The 21215-nt window shown below is 48.9% G+C and overlaps 1 protein-coding gene and 1 non-coding gene across 2 annotated transcripts in view; one reads left to right on the top strand and one right to left on the bottom strand.

Moving 5' to 3' along the window:
- Window positions 1–2959, bottom strand: part of rab11a (RAB11a, member RAS oncogene family) — a 29727-nt gene extending 26768 nt beyond the window's left edge. The window contains exon 1 of the mRNA XM_078241168.1: window positions 2640–2959. Coding sequence (XP_078097294.1) covers window positions 2640–2679 — 40 coding nt within the window. The 5' untranslated portion in view covers window positions 2680–2959. The remainder of the gene's footprint in view (window positions 1–2639) is intronic.
- A 395-nt stretch (window positions 2960–3354) lies between these two features.
- Window positions 3355–3426, top strand: trnaq-cug (transfer RNA glutamine (anticodon CUG)). Its single transcript has one exon. It is a non-coding gene; the product is annotated as a tRNA-Gln (tRNA).
- Window positions 3427–21215: the final 17789 nt, after the last annotated feature.

Below are 21215 nucleotides of genomic sequence, written 5' to 3'. Positions count from 1 at the left end.
TCAGGGGAGAGTCCTCGACCCAACCATCTTCAGCTGCTTCATCATTGACCCTCCTTCAATCATAAGATCAGAAGTGGGGATGTTCACTGAAGATTGCACAATGTTCAGCACCATTCGTGACTCCTCAGATACTGAAGCAATCTACATCACAAGACAACACAACTTGGAGAATATTCAGACTTGGACTGACAAATGGCAAATAACATTTACACCACACACTTGCCAGGCAGCGACCATCTCCAACAAGAAAGAATCTCTCAACGACATTACCATCACTGAATCCTTCGCTATTAACATCCTGGGGGTTATCATTGACCAGAAACTGAACTGGACTAGCCATATAAATACTGTGGTTACCAAGAGTAGGTCAGAGGCTGGAAATCCTGCAGTGAGTAACTCACATTTCTGACTCCCCAAAACTTGTCCACCATCTACAAGGCACAAGTGAGGAGTGCGATGGAATACTCTCCACTTGCCTGGATCAGCGCAGCTCAAACACTCAAGAAGTTTATCATCCAGGAGAAAGTAGCTTGATTGCTACCCCTTCCACAAACATTCACTCCCTCCACCACCAATGAACAGCATCCATGTGTACATCTACAAGCTGCACTGCAGGAACTCAACAACGCTCCTTAGGCAGCACCTTCCAAACACATGACCACCACCATCTAGTAGGAAGGGGACAGACAGAAATTCTCCTCCAAGCCACTCACCATTCTTACTTGGAAATATTAGGACAGCACAGTGGTTAGCACTGCTGCCTCACAGTGCCCGGGTTCGATTGCTAGCTTCGGTCACTGTCTGTGTAGAGTCTGCATGTTCTCCCTGTGTCTGCATGGGTTTCCTCTCTCAGTCCAAAATACCTACTCGTTAGTTCCATTTGCCATGCTAAATTCTCCCTCAGTCTACCCAAACAGGCACCAGACTGTGGCAACTACGGGATTTTCACACTAACTTCATTGCAGTGTTAATGTAAGCCTACTTGTCACTAATAAACTTGAACTTTAAATCACCATTCCTTCACTGTCACTGGGTCAAAATCCTGGATCTCTCTTCCTAACAGCACTGTGGGTGCATCTACACTACAGGGACTGCAGCAGTTCAAGAAAGCAGCTCACTGTCATCTTCTACAGGACAATTAGGGATGGGCTGCTGGCCTAGCCAATGACAGCCACATCCCATGATTCAAAGAAAGTGACCCATTGTCTGTCTAGACTGAAAATTATAGTAAAATACAGTATAATCTATTTATACAACTTCCAATGGAGTGTCAACAGAAGTGATTAAAGATCTCAGTCAAAGCCATTCACTGTATGTATACGCAGACAGCTGGGCTTCAGTGAGCAGGTACAGGTATGGAAACAGAGTGCATTGTTGAGTTATATAAATACAACAAGAGAGACGCTGAAACATGTCCAACAATCGCAAGTTGATCCAGATACACCACTGGATCAGTTTTATGGGAAATCCTGGCTTCAAATCATCCCAAAATCTGAGCCATTCTCCAACACAAACCCAGTTCAGGTCAAGTCAGACAAATCTGCATCTGGGGGGAGAAATGGGGAGTGGGCAGTGATCTCAGGGTGCGGGGATTGGGGGTCCCGGGGTTAAAGAGAGGGAGGTGTGACCTGGGTGGGGTGAGTGGGGGATGTTGGTGATCCCAGTGTTTGGGGGGGGGGGGGGGGGGGGTGTTGGTGATCCCAGTGTTGGGGGGAAGAGACCTCAGGCAGGGCGGGGGGCTCCCGGGGTGCGGGAGGAGTGAGGGGGGGTGTGGGGGCCGGGGGGGTGTTGGTGATCCCAGTGTTTGGGGGGTGTGGGGGCCGGGGGGGTGTTGGTGATCCCAGTGTTTGGGGGGGTGTGGGGGCCGGGGGGGTGTTGGTGATCCCAGTGTTTGGGGGGGTGTGGGGGCCGGGGGGGTGTTGGTGATCCCAGTGTTTGGGGGGTGTGGGGGCCGGGGGGGTGTTGGTGATCCCAGTGTTTGGGGGGGTGTGGGGGCCGGGGGGGTGTTGGTGATCCCAGTGTTTGGGGGGGTGTGGGGGCCGGGGGGGTGTTGGTGATCCCAGTGTTTGGGGGGGTGTGGGGGCCGGGGGGGTGTTGGTGATCCCAGTGTTTGGGGGGGTGTGGGGGCCGGGGGGGTGTTGGTGATCCCAGTGTTTGGGGGGGTGTGGGGGCCGGGGGGGTGTTGGTGATCCCAGTGTTTGGGGGGGTGTGGGGGCCGGGGGGGGTGTTGGTGATCCCAGTGTTTGGGGGGGTGTGGGGGCCGGGGGGGTGTTGGTGATCCCAGTGTTTGGGGGGTGTGGGGGCCGGGGGGGTGTTGGTGATCCCAGTGTTTGGGGGGGTGTGGGGGCCGGGGGGGTGTTGGTGATCCCAGTGTTTGGGGGGGTGTGGGGGCCGGGGGGGTGTTGGTGATCCCAGTGTTTGGGGGGTGTGGGGGCCGGGGGGGTGTTGGTGATCCCAGTGTTTGGGGGGGTGTGGGGGCCGGGGGGGTGTTGGTGATCCCAGTGTTTGGGGGGGTGTGGGGGCCGGGGGGGTGTTGGTGATCCCAGTGTTTGGGGGGGTGTGGGGGCCGGGGGGGTGTTGGTGATCCCAGTGTTTGGGGGGGGCCCTCGGGGTGGGGCTCCGGCGCGCCGCGGTCCTACCTTTGAACAGATAATCATACTCATCGTCCCGAGCGCCCATCCTGCGGCCCAGAGAAAATTAAAGTTTCAAAGTGACCGACAGCCGGACTCCAGCAGCAACCCGACTTCCGCTTCCGGGGTAAAGGTCGCATTTCCCCAAGTGTTTATTTTATTTCGCTCCGTTTGCGGAAATATTGGAACTTTCCCGCCCCGGATTGAACCCGGAATCAGATTCCTCAGCAATTAATAAATAAAACCCAGTAACATTACTGTGAAAATCGAGATTGGGGGCGGGGCCGGGCGGGAATGTCCATTGGGGGCGTGGTCCTAGTGGTGATGTCAGGGGGCGGGGCCCGAGTGGAGATGTCATTGTGGGCGGGGGTCCAGGTGATGATGTAATTGTGGGCGGGGGTCAAGGTGATGATGTCATTGTAGGCGGGGTCGAGATGGTGATGTCACTGTGGGCGGGGATGGCTGCCGTTATTTGGGCGGGGCCTGTTCGTCGCCGTGACGTCACGGGGCGGTTGGAGCGCCTCCCAGCGATTCCGAGCCAGGGGGCGGCGGGAAACCCGCCCCAGCGCAGCCTGAATCCCCTCCGTTTCAAGCCCGCCCGCCCGTCCGCCGCCAAAGCCGCTGAGTGAATGGGGCAGGAATATGGGCGATAACGGAGCGGGCGGAGCTCCCGGGCCGGCGCTCGGCTGGGTTGAAGTCCCCGGTGGGAAGCTGCGCTCTCAGTGGTTCCGTGGTGTAATGGTTAGCACTCTGGACTCTGAATCCAGCGATCCGAGTTCAAATCTCGGCGGAACCTTTATTCTGGAGCCGGCATTGACCAGTAATGGGGCAGTGGGATATCAGCGGGTGGCCCGAGTGGCCGATTTGTGAATGCTGGGCAGACATTAATATTGTTGCCCAAGGTCAGCTAATGTTTTCCGGCTTCTTGATTTGATTTGATTTATTGTCACATTTATTAACAGACAGTGAAAAGTATTGTTTCTTGCGCACTATACAGACAAAGCATACCGTTCATAGAGAAGGAAAGGAGAGAGTGCAGAATGTAGTGTTACAGTCATAGCTAGGGTGTAGAGAAAGATCAACTTAATGCAAGGTAGGTCCATTCAAAAGTCTGACAGCAGCAGGGAAGAAGCTTAGAAATCTTAGAATCTTAGAAACCCTACAGCACAGAAAGAGGCCATTCGGCCCATCGAGTCTGCATCGACCACAATCCCACCCAGGCCCTACCCCTATATCCCTACATATTTACCCACTAATCCCTCTAACCTATGCATCCCAGGACACTAAGGGCAATTTTAGCATGGCCAATCAACCTAACCCGCACATCTTTGGACTGTGGGAGGAAACCAGAGCACCCGGAGGAAACCCACGCAGACACGAGGAGAATGTGCAAACTCCACACAGACAGTGACCCGAGCCGGGAATCAAACCCAGGTCCCTGGAGCTGTGAAACAGCAGTGCTAACCACTGTGCCACCGTGCCGCCCTGTTCTTGAGTCGGTTGGTACGTGACCTCAGACTTTTGTATCTTTTTCCCGAAGGAAGGAGGTGGAAGAGAGAATGTCCGGGATGTGTGGGGTCCTTAATTATGCTGGCTGCTTTGCCGAAGCAGCGGGAAGTGTAGACAGAGTCAATGGATGGGAGGCTGGTTTGCATGATGGATTGAGCTACATTCATGACCTTTTATAGTTCCTTGCGGTCTTGGGCAGAGCAGGAGCCCAGTCATAGGTGTATAAGGAGTATCGTAAGAAGGTTTGAGGAGGGATGCAGTGGCATTGGAGGCAGTTCAGAGGAGGTTCACCAGATTGATTCCGGGAATGAAAGGGTTGATGTATGAGGAGGGATTAAACAGTTTGGGCTTGTACTCGCTGGAGTTTAGAAGGATGAGAGGGGATCTGATCGAGGTATATAAAATTTTAAAAGGGATTGATAAAGTAAATGTGGACCAAATGTTTCCTCTTATGGAGCAATCTAGAACAAATCTGTGACCCCTTGCTCTGGATCCTCCCACCAATGACAACAGCTGTCCCCATCCATTCTGTCCAAACCTGTCAGGATTTCAAAATTCCTATCCTTCTCTTCCCCAAGGAAACCAGTCACCTGGAGGTGAAAGCGGCTGCTTGTGTTCGAAGCAGATATTTGCTTATTTTGTGTGTCAAATTCTCAAAGTGCAGTGATATATATTCTGAAACCATTTTCATTGCATGACAGTTGACAAGGAATGCATCGATACATCCACGTTTCTGTGCGATTTCCTTTCTCAGAGAGCAGTGGCAGCTACACTATTGAATATATTCAAGGCAGGGTTGGAAAGCATTTTAAATAAAAGAAAATGCTGGATAAACTCAGCAAGTCTGACAGAATCAGTGGACAGAGAAACAGAGTTAACATAGAACATAGAAGAACATAGAAAAAATACAGCACAAACAGGCCCTTCGGCCCACAAGTTGCACCGGTCATGTCCCTCCCTACCTAGGCTTATATATAGGCTTACCTATAACCCTCAATCCTATTAAGTCCCATGTACTCATCCAGAAGTCTCTTAAAAGACCCTATCGAGTTTGCCTCCACCACCACTGACGGCAGCTGATTCCACTCACCCACCACCCTCTGAGTGAAAACCTTACCCCCGACATCTCCTCTGTACCTACTCCCCAGCACCTTAAACCTGTGTCCTCTCATAGCAGCCATTTCAGCCCTGGGAAAAAGCCTCCGAGAATCCACCCGATCTATACCTCTCAACATCTTGTACACCTCTATCAGGTCTCCTCTCATCCTTCGTCTCTCCAAGGAGAAAAGACCGAGCTCCCTCAGCCTAGCCTCATAAGGCATGCCAACCAATCCAGGCAACATCCTTGTAAATCTTCTCTGCACCCTTTCAATCATTTCCACATCCCTCCTGTAATGAGGCGACCAGAACTGAGCACAGTACTCCAAGTGGGGTCTGACGAGGGTCTTATATAGCTGCATCATTATCTCCCGACTCCTAAACTCAATCCCTCGATTGATGAAGGCCAGCACACCATATGCCTTCTTAACCACCTCCTCTACCTGCGAGGCCGATTTAAGAGTCCTATGGACCCGGACCCCAAGGTCCTTCTGATCTTCTACACTGCTAAGAGTCTTACCCTTGATATTATACTCCTTCATCCCATTTGACCTGCCAAAATGGACCACTACACATTTATCCGGGTTGAAGTCCATCTGCCACTTCTCCGCCCAGTCTTGCATCCTATCTATGTCACGCTGCAGCTTCTGACATCCCTCCAACCTATCCACAACACCACCAACCTTCATGTTGTCGGCAAACTTACCAACCCATCCCTCCACTTCCTCATCCAGGTCATTTATGAAAATGACAAACAGCAAGGGTCCCAGAACAGATCCCTGGGGCACTCCACTGGTGACCGACCTCCATTCAGAAAAAGACCCGTCTACAACCACTCTCTGCCTTCTGCAGGCAAGCCAGTTCTGAATCCACAAGGCAACAGCCCCTTGGATCCCATGCCCTCTCACTTTCTCGAGAAGTCTTGCATGGGGGACCTTATCGAACGCCTTGCTGAAGTCCATGTAAACCACATCTACCGCTTTTCCTTTGTCAATGTGTTTAGTCACATTTTCAAAGAACTCCACCAGGCTCGTAAGGCATGATTTGCCTTTGACAAAGCCGTGCTGACTACTTTTGAGCATACTAAAGTTCTCTAAGTGTTCATAAATCCTGTCCCTCAGGATCTTCTCCATCAACTTACCAACCACTGAGGTTAGACTCACCGGTCGGTAATTTCCTGGGCTATCCCTATTCCCTTTCTTGATAAGAAAGTTTATAAGAACATAAGAAATAGGAGCAGGAGTAGGCCATCTAGCCCCTCAAGCCTGCTCCGCCATTCAATAAGATCATGGCTGATCTGATAGTGGGTTCAGTTCCACTTACCCGCTCGCTCCCCATAACCCTTAATTCCCTTAATGGTAAAAATCTATCTATCTGTGACTTAAACACATTTAACAAGGTAGCCTCTACTGCTTCATTGGGCAGAGAATTCCAAAGATTCATTACCCTCTGGGAGAAGAAGTTCCTCCTCAACTCTGTTCTAAATTGACTCCCCTGTATTTTGAGGCTGTGCCCCCTAGTTCTTGTTTCCATTGTAAGTGGAAATAACCTCGCTGCTTCTACCCTGTCTAGCCCCTTCATTATCTTATATGTCTCTATAAGATCTCCCCTCAACCTTCTAAACTCCAATGAGTACAGGCCCAGTCTACTCAATCTCTCCTGATAAGCTAACCCCCTCATCTCTGGAATCAACCTGGTGAACCTTCTCTGTACCTCGTCCAAAGCTAATATATCCTTTCTTAAATAAGGGGACCAAAATTGTACACATTACTCTAGGTGCGGCCTCACCAGTACCCTGTAGTTGCAGCATGACCTCCCTGCACCATACCAGCACAGTTTTCAGATTGTGGGAGGAAATTGGAGCACCTGGAGGAAACCCACACAGACATGGGGAGAACATGCAAACTCCACACAGACAGTGACCCATGCCGGGAATTGAATGAGGTCCCTGGCGCTGTGAGGCAGCAGTGCTAACCACTGTGCCACCATGCCATGCCAGTCAGTGCTCAATGGGAGCAAATCTGAACAGCATGGAATGGTGGCCATGTGGGGGATGGTGGGGTTGTCTTGGGTCATGCCAGGGGAACCAGGAAACAGAAAACAAAGTGGGGGGAGTGTAGATGGAGGGGGAAGTTTATAGTCTGAAACTGCTGAACTCAATGTTGAGTCCAGAATGGCTGCAGCAAGTCTAATCGGAAGTTAAGTTGTTGGTTCTCCAGTTTGCTCTGGTCGTCACTGGAGCATTGCAACAGGCTGAGGTGGGACATCTGAACAGCAGACCAAGATGCTGAGTTGAAATGGTAAGTGACTGGAAGGTTGGAGTGATGTTTGCGGAGTGAGCGAAGGTGTTCCACAAAGCGGTCATCCAGGTAAACATTTATTAATAAGAAAAGCTCAACACTTTGCTCAGGTTTTGGCATCAGGCAAATGATAAACTTGTCAACCATAACATTTCTCCAGATTTTTGCATTGGGAGTTGCCAACCAGAGAGAATGTTGCACCTGCGGGAACAAGGAATCGTGTAGCCAATCAATGAAGAATTTGAACCAGGAAGTGTCAGAATATTTAATTTACCATCAAATCCGGTGCAGATAACAAAATAAATAGAGGGAAAGAAAGATTTGGTTAAGAAAGAGACAACAGGGACGGAAAGTGAAAGGAAAAATCCTTTTGTTTACTTTTTAGAAATCTCCAACAATAATTGACACCTGAAGGAATCAGACTCCACATTATGTAAAGTTCATTTTTGGGGCCGTAGAGGTTTCACAGTTTATCACACTAACTGAAGGATGCTTGTACTGAAGAGAACAAGTCCTAACTTCATCTGAAAAGAAAGATAGCTTATCACAACCAGCAGATGTCTCAAAGTGCTTCACAGACAATGAAGTGTAGTCACAGTGATAATACAGGAAATGCTGCTTTTAACTTGTGCACAGGAATCTGTCACAAACAGAAATGTGATAATGACCAGATAATCTGGTTTTTGTGATATTGTTTGAGAAAGAAATATTGGCCACGATGCCTGGGATATTTCCCCTATTCTTGTTCAAAGTAATGCCATGGGAACATTTACAACCTAATCAAACGGCTGGGCCCTCAGTGTAAAATCCCAACCAAAAGACAGCACCTCAGGCAGTGAAACGCTCCCTAATTCTGCATTGGGGTACGAGCTCTGATTTTTGTGCTTGAACTCTGGAATTGAACCCATAATGTTTGGGTCAGAGGCAATTATTAGCTGACACAGTGAGTGAGTTTAGTGTGTATAAACTTCACCCTATCCACTGTAAGTGACAGGCGAGGCTCCTGGTGAGATCCAATACCGTGCAGCTTGTGGAACAGGAACAGATCTTAAACAGCTATTTTGCACGTTTATCCCCAAATGCACTTGTCCGGTTTGCAAGCTAATAGCGGTGAGGACCCACACCTGGTCAGCCAAATATTCCACCTCCCAGATATATTGAAGGGGAGACTCTGGAATATCTTGAGCATTTCCCTCAGCAATCACCTCTCGCAAAAGGCCATTGGCAAGGAGATCCAACACTAGACCAGTTCAAACTTTTATAAACGATTGCAGCAACTGGCTCTGCTGGTGTTCAAATGTCCGAATGTGCAGAGCAATTGTGCGTCAGCAACATAAAGGAGCAAAAGAGAAATGCCACCAGCGGTACCTTTGGATTTGATGCAAGGGTCATCATAAATTCTACAAGCGTTCAGGTAATACAGTGACAAAATGAACAGGCCACTGATTCTGACTGGCCAAAGCCCATCGTCCCTGCCAGCTCATGTTCTCTCAACTCTCAAAAGGTCAATGTTCCAAGAAAGGACGAAGAAAACTCTTCAAAGACACTCGGAAGCTCTCCTTGTGTATCATACTGAGCTTAATGACTGGGAGAAGTTAGTTACTTCCTGTCTCTGCCATTTTACTTCCACTAACCTATTTTATTTTATATCCTATGGAAGCTTTTACAATTTATGTTTTATGTCTATAATTGATTTACTTTGTGTTCTATTTTACATACATTAATTCTGATTTCATCCAATGCCGCATTTTAAAAACTTCCCAACCCTCAGCTTCACTGTTCTTTTGACAACATTATAAATCTCTTAGACAAAGGGTCGTCTGGACTCAGAACGTCAGCTCTTTTCTCTCCTGACAGATGCTGCCAGACTAACTGAGATTTTCCAGCATTGTGGTTTCAGATTCCAGCATCCGCAGTAAATTGCTTTGATAAATCTCTGCCTTTAATCTAACAATTTCATTAATTTGTTATTCACAGTTTGACCACATTTCCTTTGTGGGTTTATTTCTGAAGGATATTGCCCCACCCTATTTCTGTAATCTCCTCTAACTCCACAATCCTCCGAGATTTCTGTGCTCGGCTAACTCTGGCCTCTCGAGAATCCCCAATTTTAATTGTTCAAATATTGGCATCCATGCCTTCAGCTGTCTGGGCCCCAAGTTCTGGAATTCCCTCCCTAAATCTCTCCATCTTTCTCCCTCATCTCCTCCTTTAAGATATTCCTTATGAACCTACCTCTTTGACCCCTTTTGGCCATATTCCCTAATATTTTCTTACATGGCTTGGTGTGATATTTAGCTTTATAATGCTCCAATGAAGCACCTTGGGATTGATATCAAACATGCTCTATAAATATAAGGCCAATGTTGGACAGTCACATCCCCAAAGACATGGGCCAGAATTCTCTGGCCATTCACTCTCCACCACTGCTGCCAGCGAGAACAGAGAACTTAGTGCGTAGCCAAATCTCCGCTCACTGCAGTGGGACTGGAGAATCCCAGCTGCAGCGAGACTGGAGAATCCTTGCTGAGGAGGAGGTCAGCGAATCCGGCCCATCATTTATGGTCAGGTTGGCCCAAGTCTATGATACAAGAATGTCTACAAGCAAGACTTCAAGTTGACTATGATTGGAGCTGTTGCATGGGGACCGGCGGTAAACAGTCAGGAAGGGATGACTCCCGGCTTGGGTCACTTTCTGAGTGGAGTCTGCACATTTTCCCCATGTCAGCAAGGGTTTCCTCCGGGTGCTCCAGTTTCCTCCACACTCCAAAGATGTGCAGGTTAGGGGGATTATCCACGGTAAATGGGGTTATGGTGGGGCTGGGGAGGGGAGTGGTTCTGGTTAAGATGCTTTGTTGGAGAGTAGGTGCAGACTTGCTGGGCTGAATGGCCTCTCCTGCACTGTAAGGATTCTATGATTCTATAGATGATAAGAGTAAAGGGATGGCAGACAAGCTAGATAAACTTAAACCCAGACTCACTTTCCAAAGAGCACTGAGGGACTGCTGTGTGCTCTGTTTCATGGAGACGTGGCTCATTCCTGCTTCACGGACAGTGCCCTACAACCAGAGGGCTTCTCAATCCATCAAATGGACTGTACAGTGGCCTCAGGCAAGGTGGAGTCTGCTTCCTAATCAACACCTCGTGGTGCCTGGATGTAGCAACACTGGCAACTTTCTGCCCCCCAGATCTAGAATACCTGACCATAAATTCCACTCCTACTACCTTCCACAGGAGTTCACCTCCGTTATCCTGAAGGCAGTTTACATCCCACCCCATGCAGACGTGAAGATCGCGCTGGACAAAATATACACCACTATGAATAGCCTTGAGGCCTTGTTCATCGTGACCGGGGATTTCAATCAGGCCAAGTTCAAGATCGTGCTACCAAGTTACCACCAACACGTCTCCTGTTCCACCAGAGGCCCAAACATCCTAGACCACCGCTACACAAATATCAAACATGCCGACCATTCCATCGCCCGCCCACACTTTGGTAAATCAGACCACAAGGCTGTGCTCCTGCTCCCGGCTTACAAGCAAAAACTGAAGCGGGAGAATCCATCAAAGAAAGTCGTGCAATGTTGGTCTGAGGAATCGGATGATCTCCTATGGGGCTGCTTGGAGTCAGTGGACTGGCCAGTATTTAAAAACTCTGTGACCAGCCTGAACTACAGTGACTGACTTCATCAGTAAGTGTGTAGAAGACTGTGTGCCGAAGAAGCAAATCCGTGTGTTCCCCAACCGGAAACCATGATGAACAGGGATATCCACTGCTTGCTGAAGTCCAGCTCTGAGGCGTTCAAGTCAGGCGACAGTCCAAAGATGTGCGGGTTAGGTTGATTGGCCATGCTAAAAAAAAAATTGCCCTTAGTGTCCTGAGATGTGTAGGTAGAGGGAATAGTGGGTAAATATGTAGGGATATGGGGTAGGGCCTGGGTGGGATTGTGGTCGGTGCAGACTCGATGGGCCGAATGGCCTCTTTCTGTACTGTAGGGTTTCTATGATTCTATGACACTAACCTATACAAGAAAGCCAGATACGATCTAAGGAGATTCAAAGATGCCAAAAGACAGTACCAGACCAATCTACAGTCCCAGGCTAGCCACACGGACCCCTGCCGACTATGGCAAGGTCTGCAAGACATAACAGGCTACAAGATGAAGGCGTGTAAAATCGCCAGCTCCAACGCACCCCTCCCTGATGAGCTCAATTCATTCTGTGTCCGTTTTGAGCAAGAGGTCAGTGAGAGCATGCCCTCCACCCTGGAAGCCCTGAATGAACCTGTATCTGGGGCCACCATTGCAACGTCAGAGCAGCTTTCTTGAAGGTCAACACACGGAAAGCGACTGGCCCGGATGAGCACTCAGATCCTGCGCGGATCAGCTGGCGGGGGTATTCGCAGACATCTTCAACCTCTCTTTACAACAATCTGATGTCCCTACCTGCTTCAAGAAGACAACCATCATCCCGGTACCAAAGGAAAAACAAGCAGCGTGCCTTAATGACTATCGTCCGGTGGCTCTGACATCCATCATTATGAAGTGCTTCAAAAGGTTAGACATGGCACAAATCAATTCCAGCCTCCCGGACTACCTGGATCCACTACAGTTTGCCTACCGCTGCAACAGGTCCACAGCAGACGCCATCTTCCTCGCCCTGCACTCAACCCTGGAACACCTAGATAACAAAAACACCTATATCAAACTCTTATTTATTGACTACAGCTCTGCCTTCAACACCATTATTCCTACGAAATGCATCTCCAACCTCCATGGTCTGGGACTTGGCTCCTCTCTCTGTGACTAGATCCTGAGCTTCTTAACCCACAGATCACAATCAGTAAGGATAGGCAACAACCCCTCCTCCACGATCATCCTCAACACTGGTGCCCCACTGAGCTGTGTTCTCAGCCCCCTACTATCCTCCTTATTCACCTACAACTGTGTGGCCAAATTCCCCTCCAATTCAATTTTCAAGTTTGCTGATGACACCACTGTAGTGGGTCGGATCTCAAACAATGATGAGACGGAGTACAAGAATGAGATAGAGAATCTGGTGAATTGATACGACGACAATAATCTCTCCTCAATGTCAACAATGGAGATAGTCATCGACTGCAAGAAGTATAGTGGAGGACATGCCCCTGTCTACATCAATGGGAATGAAGTAGAAATGGTTGAGAGCTTCATGTTTTTAGGTGTCCAGATCACCAACAACTGTCTTGGTCCCCCCATGCCGACACTATAGTTAAGAAACCAACGCCTCTACTTTCTCAGAAGACTAAGGAAATTTGGCATGTCCGCTACGACACTCACCAACTTTTACAGATGCACCATAGAAAGCATTCTTTCTGGTTGTATCACAGCTTGGTATGGCTCCTGCTCTGCCCAAGACCGCAAGAAACTACAAAAGGTCGTGAACGAAGCCCAATCCATCACTCAAACCAGCCTCCCATCCATTGACTCTGTCTACACTTCTTGCTACCTCGGAAAAGCAGCCAACATAATTAAGGACTCCACGCACTCTGGACATTCCCTCTTCCACCTTCCTCCATCGGGAAAAAGATACAAAAGGACACGTACCAACCTACCCAAGAACAGCTTCTTCTCTGCTGCCATCAGACTTTTGAATGGACCTATCTCGCATTAAGTTGATCTTTCTCTACACCCTAGCTATGACTGTAACACTGCATTCTGCACTCTCTCCTTTCCTTCTCTATGTACGGTATGCTTTGTATCGCGTACAAGAAACAATACTTTTCACTGTATGTTAATACATGTGACAATAATAAATGAAATCAAATCAAAAATAAGGAGATCAAAACTGGACACAATACTCCAGATGTGGTCTCACCAACACCCTGTACAATTGCAACAACACTTCTCTACTTTTACACTCCAGTCCCTTTGCAATAAGTGTCAACATCCCATTTGCCTTTTTTATTACATGCTGCACCTGCAAACCGACTTTCTGTGATTCACGAACACAGACACCCAGATCCCGCTGTCCGGACACATTTTGAATCTGCTTTCCATTTAGGTAATAATTTGCCTTTCTATTTTTCCTGCCAAAAATGGATAACCTCACACTTATCCACATTAACCTCCATCTGTCAGATTTTGGCCCATTCTCCCAGCCTATCTATGTCCGCCTGTAGAATCTTTATTTCCTCTTTACTGCCTGCTTTCCCACCAAGGGTCGCTCATTTAAACCAGAGATGAGGTGAAATCTTTTTCTTTCAGAGGGTTGAGGGTCTTTGGAACTCACTTTTTGTAAAGGTTGTGGAAACAGAGTCTTTGGATATTTTTAAGGCAGAGGTTGATAGATTCTTGCTATGAACGGGGGTGATAGGTTCCCGAGGGTAGGCACGAAGCAGATTTGAGGTTACTGTCAGGCCAGCCGTGATCTTATTAAATGGTGGAGCAGACTCGAGGGGCCGAGTGGCCTTCCCCCTGCTCCTAATTTGTATGGGCTTTCTTGACAAGATGAGTAATTGCAATGCTGTATGAGCCAGATTGAAACAGTAAACTAGTTTATTATAGTCATTATAAATGTCATGCTGCAATATTTATCGTAATGAAGTCAATGACATAAATAGTGTTTCAGTTTCTAATAACAGGTGTGTGACATTGGACAGGATTCTCAGTCATTCCAATAGTCTACACGTCACTCTGAACTGCTCTCAAATTTGGTATAAACAGTTAAAATAGATTAAAGAATTTAATAGTAGCATTGAATATAATCACTTGGCAGAATATCAATGAATTGAACATTTTTCTGACACCACTCTGGACTTTATCAAATAGCAGATTCTCTGAGCCACTGAACTGCACATGTCACTGTCACATGCCTCCCACACGTGTCACATTTCAAATACCACGTGTTAGATAACCAGCAACAACAGTCATTTCACATTGGTACTCCGCGTTTTGACAACCTCCAACCATTGCCACCCCAATCCCCCAACCGCCCTCATTCCCAACCTCCCCCACCCCCAACCCCCACCCCCAATCCCCTGCTTCACCCCCACCCCCTAACCCCCCTCACCCCAACCCCTCTCACCCCAACTCCCTCCCTCACCCCAACGTCCCCCTCACCCCAACCCCCCTCATCCCCAACCCCCCTCATCCCCCCAACCCCCCCTTCACTCCCAACCCCCCCTCACCCCCAAGCCCCCTCACTCCAACCCCACCCACCCCCAATCCCTTCCCTTATACCCAACCCCCCCCCACTCCCAACCCCCCTCACCCCAATTGCCCTCTCACCCCCAACCCTTCCCTCACTTCCAACCCCATCAACCCCCCCCCCCGTCATCCCCAACCCGCCTCACTCCCAACCCCCTCCCAATGGCAGAAATCAGGTGATTCACAACAAGCTGTCCAATAAACCTCAACACATTCCTTTTGGGCCATTAAATGGATGGAACAGGTTATACTCTTCTCCAAACTCAGTGCAGGAAACCTCACATTATGCTTCAGACACAGATGAATCATGCGCAATGCCATTCATTGAGATACAAATGATAACAGACGGGGTTTAAGTGTTGGAATGCACCAGCTCACTGTCTATAAAGTTCAAAGTGAGCTTTGCTGATGGAATAAATGTCATCTCTCCCTCCAGGTACAAGGATCCCACATTCCCAACTTTCCAGCTCCCAATACTCGTGCTTTTACAGAACAAACCTTCTTCCAGATTGATCTGCAATCTCAATCCTGTGCAGGAGCTGGAAGTATCACATTGGTGTAGGAGAAAGTCTACAAACACATTCTCCTCTAACCTGGGATGATTTTCAGCGCTGCATATCTGAAAAACTTATTCTTACTGAACTTTTCCACAGCAAAGACAGTTATCAGCGGTACAGGGTTTATAAACACAGGGAACCTGTCTTCAGCCTTGACCCTGAGTTCTGGTTCCGGTTACTGAGCTGGAATCCATGCAGGACAAGTGTAAAGGGTCAAAGTGTGTTCCCGAAATGCACTGACAGAATCAGAAGATTCTACAAATGGCACATTGTTTCTGAATCGAAAAAAATACAAAAGTCGGGATGTGAAGCTGGAACTGTATAGAATTTTGCTTCGGCCGCAGCTGGAGTTTTGTGCACAATTCTGGTCACCACGTTACAGGAAGAACAGGATTGCTCTGGAGAGAGTGCAGAGGAGGTTTACAAGAATGCTGCCAGAGCTTCAAAATTGCAACAATGAGGAGAGATTGGATAGGCTAGGGTTGTACCAGGCACTGCCAACCTGGCACCTTGGCAATGCCCACCGGCACCTTAACAATGTCCAGTGGGCAGTGCCAGGGGGGGCCTATGGAGCGGGGTCTATGGGAGGGTGGGGCCTGAAGAGGCAGCCCAATCAGTCATGGCGGGGGGGGGGGGGGGGGGGAAACCACTGCGCGCACTGCCTGTGATCGAATCGGGGGAGGAGGGGGGGCGGTGGTGGTGGAGGGACCCACTGTCATTCTGCAGGTGATTGGATCAGGGAGGGAGGGGGGCCCATTGCCGCTCTGTAGCTCCGATCAGTGGGGAGAGGGGGAGACAATCAGTCTGGGCAGCGGGGAACTGCATTTCGGGCAGAGTGGGGCTCATGATCGGCTGCAGTCCCTGCGATTGTGGGAGGGGGGAGATTGTCCAGGCTTCCTGCAGCAGTAGGAACCTGGAAGCTCTCCCTCTCTCTGTCAGACTCCCACTGTTGCAGAATCTGAAGATTGGGAGTGAAAACCCACCCAAAAAACGGATCAGGAGCTCTCCCATTTTCACGCTGGCTGGGCACTTAGAATCATTCTCATAAAATTCTGCCCAATGTATCAAAATATTGGCTCCATTCTCTCTCCACAGGTGCTGTTAGTCCTGCAGAGATTTTCCAGTACTTTTAGTTTTTGTGGTCCTGTAAGTACAGCCTGTTCACTCTGGCTATTTCTGTACAGAATTTCTCACACTCCTTTGGAGATTTTACCATTGCTGGCCGCTGGATGGGGTGAGTCGATAAGATTGTTAGAGGGTCGAGAAATCAGGTTCACGCCCAATCACCCGCCTCTCACCGTCTTACCGGCACCAGATATCCGGTGTGATCATAATAATATTTATAATATTTAAATTTCTTTTAAATCTCATTTAAATGGAATTAATGAGCCTGGGATGGAATCATCCAGGTTCACCTGCCTCTGTGGCCTCATTCAGGGAGGTTCTCTCCAGCAAGGGTCATGTGTGTTCCCCCATCAACAGGGACCAGGCATGATGGCCTTGCCATTAGAACCAGAGGCCATTGAGCCCCACCCCCCCCGGGAGGTCAGGGGCAAGGGGAGGTGCCCCTTGGGCAGTGCCAAGGGGGCGGGCGGATCCTGAGGGGGTGGGGCCAACTGAGGGGGCTGGGCCAAATGGGGCGGGTCATTCAGTGGAGGGTGGGGGGAACAGCTGTGCATTCTGCAGTAGCGATCGGTAGGGGAAGGGGGTGGCTGGTGGTGGTTTTGGTTGCGATCGTTCCGGGCGGGGAGGAAAATGAATCACAATCGTTCTGGGCGGAGGGTGGGGGGGGGGCGATTGTTCTGGGAGGGTGGGATAGGAGTGCTGGGCCATAGAGGCCAGCTGATAGCAGCAGAGGCAGTGACAGGTCTCTGCGTTCTCAGAACACAACAAATTACACATGCGCAATTGCATCTTCTGCTGCTATCAGCTGGCTTTCAGATGACTTAGACCCCATCCACTCCCCCTGCTGGCAACTTTCAAATTTGTCAAGATTTTGTTACCAGAGTCAGGTAAGATTCGATTTTTAAGTCGCCCAAAAAAATGGCGCTAAGTTTCTCCCATTTTCATTCTCGTTTGGGATTTAGAATTTTGTTGGTAAATTCATCCCCTCAGTGTTAGTTTAATCTGAGTGAGAGATTAATCTTCCCTCCTCCATCTATTTATTGATTTTCCCCGAAGGGTGTCTGAATGTTGAGTATCCACTGTGTCACATGATTAACATGGCATTTATCCACTTTAATCCTCATTTTGGCACACCAACACAGAATCACTACAGTGCAGAAGGAGGCCATTCAGCCCATCGAGTCTGCAGCAACTTTCCAGCAGAGCATCCTACCCAAACCCTATCCCCCTACCCCATTAATTCCCCTAACCTATACATCTCGGGACACTAAGGGGCAATTTAGCGTGGCAAATCCACCTAACCTGCACATCTTTGGAATGTGGGAGGAAACCGGAGCACCCGGAGGAAACCCATGCAGACACGGGGAGAACGTGCAAACTCCACACAGACAGTCACCCGAGGCTGGAATTGAACCCGGGTCCCTGGCGCTGTGAGGCAGCAGTGCTGACCACTGTGTGCCACCGTGCCGCCCATTAACACATCGGAATTCATCTGAAACAAACAAGGATCTACAGTCCTAATGTTCAAATAAATCTTAATATCATCAGCAAATTCACAGATCACAACCCCAGCACCTACATCTAGATAACTAATATAAACAGGGAAGAGCAATGGACCAATCACTGATCCCCAAGTGATACCATTGGTGAACAGCCTCCAGATAGTCCAGTTCTATCTCTAGTTACTTTTCCCATGTCCTTGAGACCTTTCCCAACCCAACTCTTCCTCCCACCAATAACAGAAGGTTCAATATTTTAATGGAAGTCCCAGAATGCTTAAACACAAATTCATCCCTTTATGTTCAGCAAACACTAACCTGCAGCCACTCTCCTTCCTTTCAGATCCAGAATTTACCACAAATCTGAAAGAAACTCACAAAACAGAAATAATAATGTTTCTGCCTGTGTCCATTGCACACTCCGCACACTCCAGTTCCTGAGGAGCTCACTGAAAGCAGAAGACCATAAGCATCCTGGCAGACACCACAATAAAGGGAGGTGATGGCCCACTGGTATTATCGCTAGACTATTAATCCAGAAACTCAGCTAATGTTCTGGGGACCCGGGTTCGAATTCCGCTACGACAGATGGCAGAATTTGAATTAAATGAAAAAAAATCTGGAATTAAGAATCTGCTGATGACCATGAAACCAATTGTCAGAAAAACCCATCTGGTTCACTAATGTCCTTTAGGGAAGGAAATCTGTCGTCCTTACCTGGTCTGGCCTACATGTGCCTCCAGAGCCATGGCTAATGTGGTTGACTCTCAAATGATCCTCTGAAATGGTCTAGCAAACCACTCAGTTCAAGGGCAGCTAGGGATGGGCAATAAATGCTGGCCAGCCAGCGACGCCCATGTCCCACGAATGAAAAACAATATGCTCCTTCTCGAGGATCATTTCGGCACGGAAAAGCTGCAGAAGGGAGGCAGCTGGAGCCACCCCCACCCCCAACCCCAACTCCACCCTGAACCTGTGGGTGACCACAGGTCCAACTGGAGACCCGGCGAGACCCGTCACTCCAACCAGCTGAACCCCTCCTCACTGGGCAATCAAAAGTCAGGAGTGTGGGACAGCAGCAGAGTCAATAATTGAGGAGCAGTTCTTCAAATAGAGACAGAGGCTGCAACAGAGGCGGCCCGGTGGCACAGTGGTTAGCACTGCTGCCTCACAACGCTAAGGGACCCGGGTTCAATTCCAGCCTTGGGTCACTGTCTGTGTGGAGTTTGCACATTCTCCCCGTGTTTGCGTTGGTTTTCTCCGGGTGCTCTGGTTTCCTCCCACTGTCCAAAGATACGTGGGTTAGGTTGATTGGCCGTGCTATAATGCCCCTTAGTGTCAGGGGACTAGCCAGATAGGCTAGGTAAATGCATGAGCTTATGGGGATAGGGCCTGGGTGGGATTGTGGTCGGTGCAGACTCGATGGGCCGAATGGCTTCCTCTTGCGCTGTAGGGATTCTATGATATCTATGATTCTAACCTCTTGCACTCAGTTTAAAAATGAAATGCAGATTCATCCAGGCTGCAAATATTCCAGGTGGGGCAGCATTCTATTCGATTTCTCTGCCTTTACGCACGTGTGGCCGTGGGTCTATTTTGGTGATGTCTTGGGATTCCAGACAGGTGGCGTTTGTAATCCAAGTTTCCCAGGAACCAAAACATGTTCTGTCTTTCCTCCGTAAACAATAATGGAACCCTCGATTCCCTCAGGATGACTTTGTAGTAATTATTCCACGGAAAACAAGCATTAACTTGCATAATATTTTGCACAGCAGCTGAGTGTTGAAGGAGCAGTAACTGTGGCAGAGCAGGGTGTTGAAGGAGTAGTAACTGTGGCAGAGCAGGGCACCGCCGGCACAGATCACAATGAGGACGGTGGGCAGAGTCTGTCGTTTGGAAATGCCATTGGCCGGGTGAAGCCAGCTCTGTTTTTCAGTTGGTGCTGCACACCATTGCTGGGGTCCAGAGGAGGGCGGCACTGAACTGCTTTCAGGCTGATCCAAGTGGTGTGTGTGTGCCTGTCAGTGTTTGGATGCACCTGATGTGGTGGAACTGGGAGTGCCGTCCAGATGTTGCACTGTCCCAGGAGATGGCACTGGTCTGGATCTCAGAAACTGACAAGCTTACACCCGAGGAGGCCATTCAGTCCATCAAACCTATTCTTGCTCTTTGTTAGAGCATTGAAATCTAAACTTAATGCCCTGTAATTTCTGCAAAGACCTCTGTCTTTTTCTGCTCCATCACTTACCTACTCGTCCTTTCAGGGATACAGTGGTTTCTGCTTTAACTATATCCTGTGCGAAGCACTCCCCAGTCCAATAGCCCACGGTGTAAAGACATTTCTCCAAAAATTCCTCCCTGTTTAAAATCGATGACTCTTCCCAAACAATGAAAATAGTTTTTCTGATTCACCCGATTGAAATCCTTCATCATTGTTCAAAACATGATGAAGTATCACAAATCCCTCCTCATAACCATCCCCCCCCCCCCCCCCCATGTCCAATTACATATCTTTGCAACTTCCTTACACATTGTTTTTCTCTCATAAAATCATAGAATCTACAGTGCAGAAGGAGGCCATTTGGCCCATTGAGTCTGCACCAACCACAATCCCACCCAGGCCCTATCCCCATAACCCCATATATTTACCCTGCGAATCCCCCTGACACTAGGGGCAATTTACCATGGCCAATCAACCTAACCTGCGCATCTTTGGAGTGTGGGAGGAAACCGGAGCACCCGGAGGAAACCCACGCAGACACGGGGAGAATGTGCAAACTCCACACAGACAGTGACCCGAGGCTGGAATTGAACCCAGGTCTCTGGCGCTGTGAGGCAGTGGTGCTAACCACTGTGCCAGTGTTCTCACATCCAGCTAGGTGACACATTGACGACACTCACTCTGCATCAGGTGCCAGAAGGCCCTGTCAGTATGTAAGAAAACATGAGCCAGAATTTTCCAGCCATTCATGCCGGTGGGATCTTCCGGGGATGGTGCACCCCCACCGTGGGTTTCACAGCAGCAAGGGGTGCACACAATGGGAAACCCCTTGGACAATGGCAGGGACCAGAAGCTCCCACCATCGGCCAATGGTGGGCTACTTCTGTTGTGGAGAAACATGGCGGGGGTTGCACAGAAAATTCCACTCTTGTGTTTGGTCTACCCAACAAACTCTGTTCTCCAGCCACCCTGGTCACCCTATTATAGAAAGGATATTATTAAACTAGAAAGAGTGCAGAAAAGATTCACTAGGATGCTACCGAGACTTGATGGATTGAGTTATAAGGAGAGGCTGAATAGACTGGGACT

This window comes from Mustelus asterias, chromosome 24 (assembly GCF_964213995.1).
Source record: "Mustelus asterias chromosome 24, sMusAst1.hap1.1, whole genome shotgun sequence".
NCBI classification, from domain to species: Eukaryota; Metazoa; Chordata; class Chondrichthyes; order Carcharhiniformes; family Triakidae; genus Mustelus; species Mustelus asterias.
The sequence above is the reverse complement of the archived record's forward strand: the minus strand, read 5'-3'. Positions and strand labels throughout refer to the sequence as shown.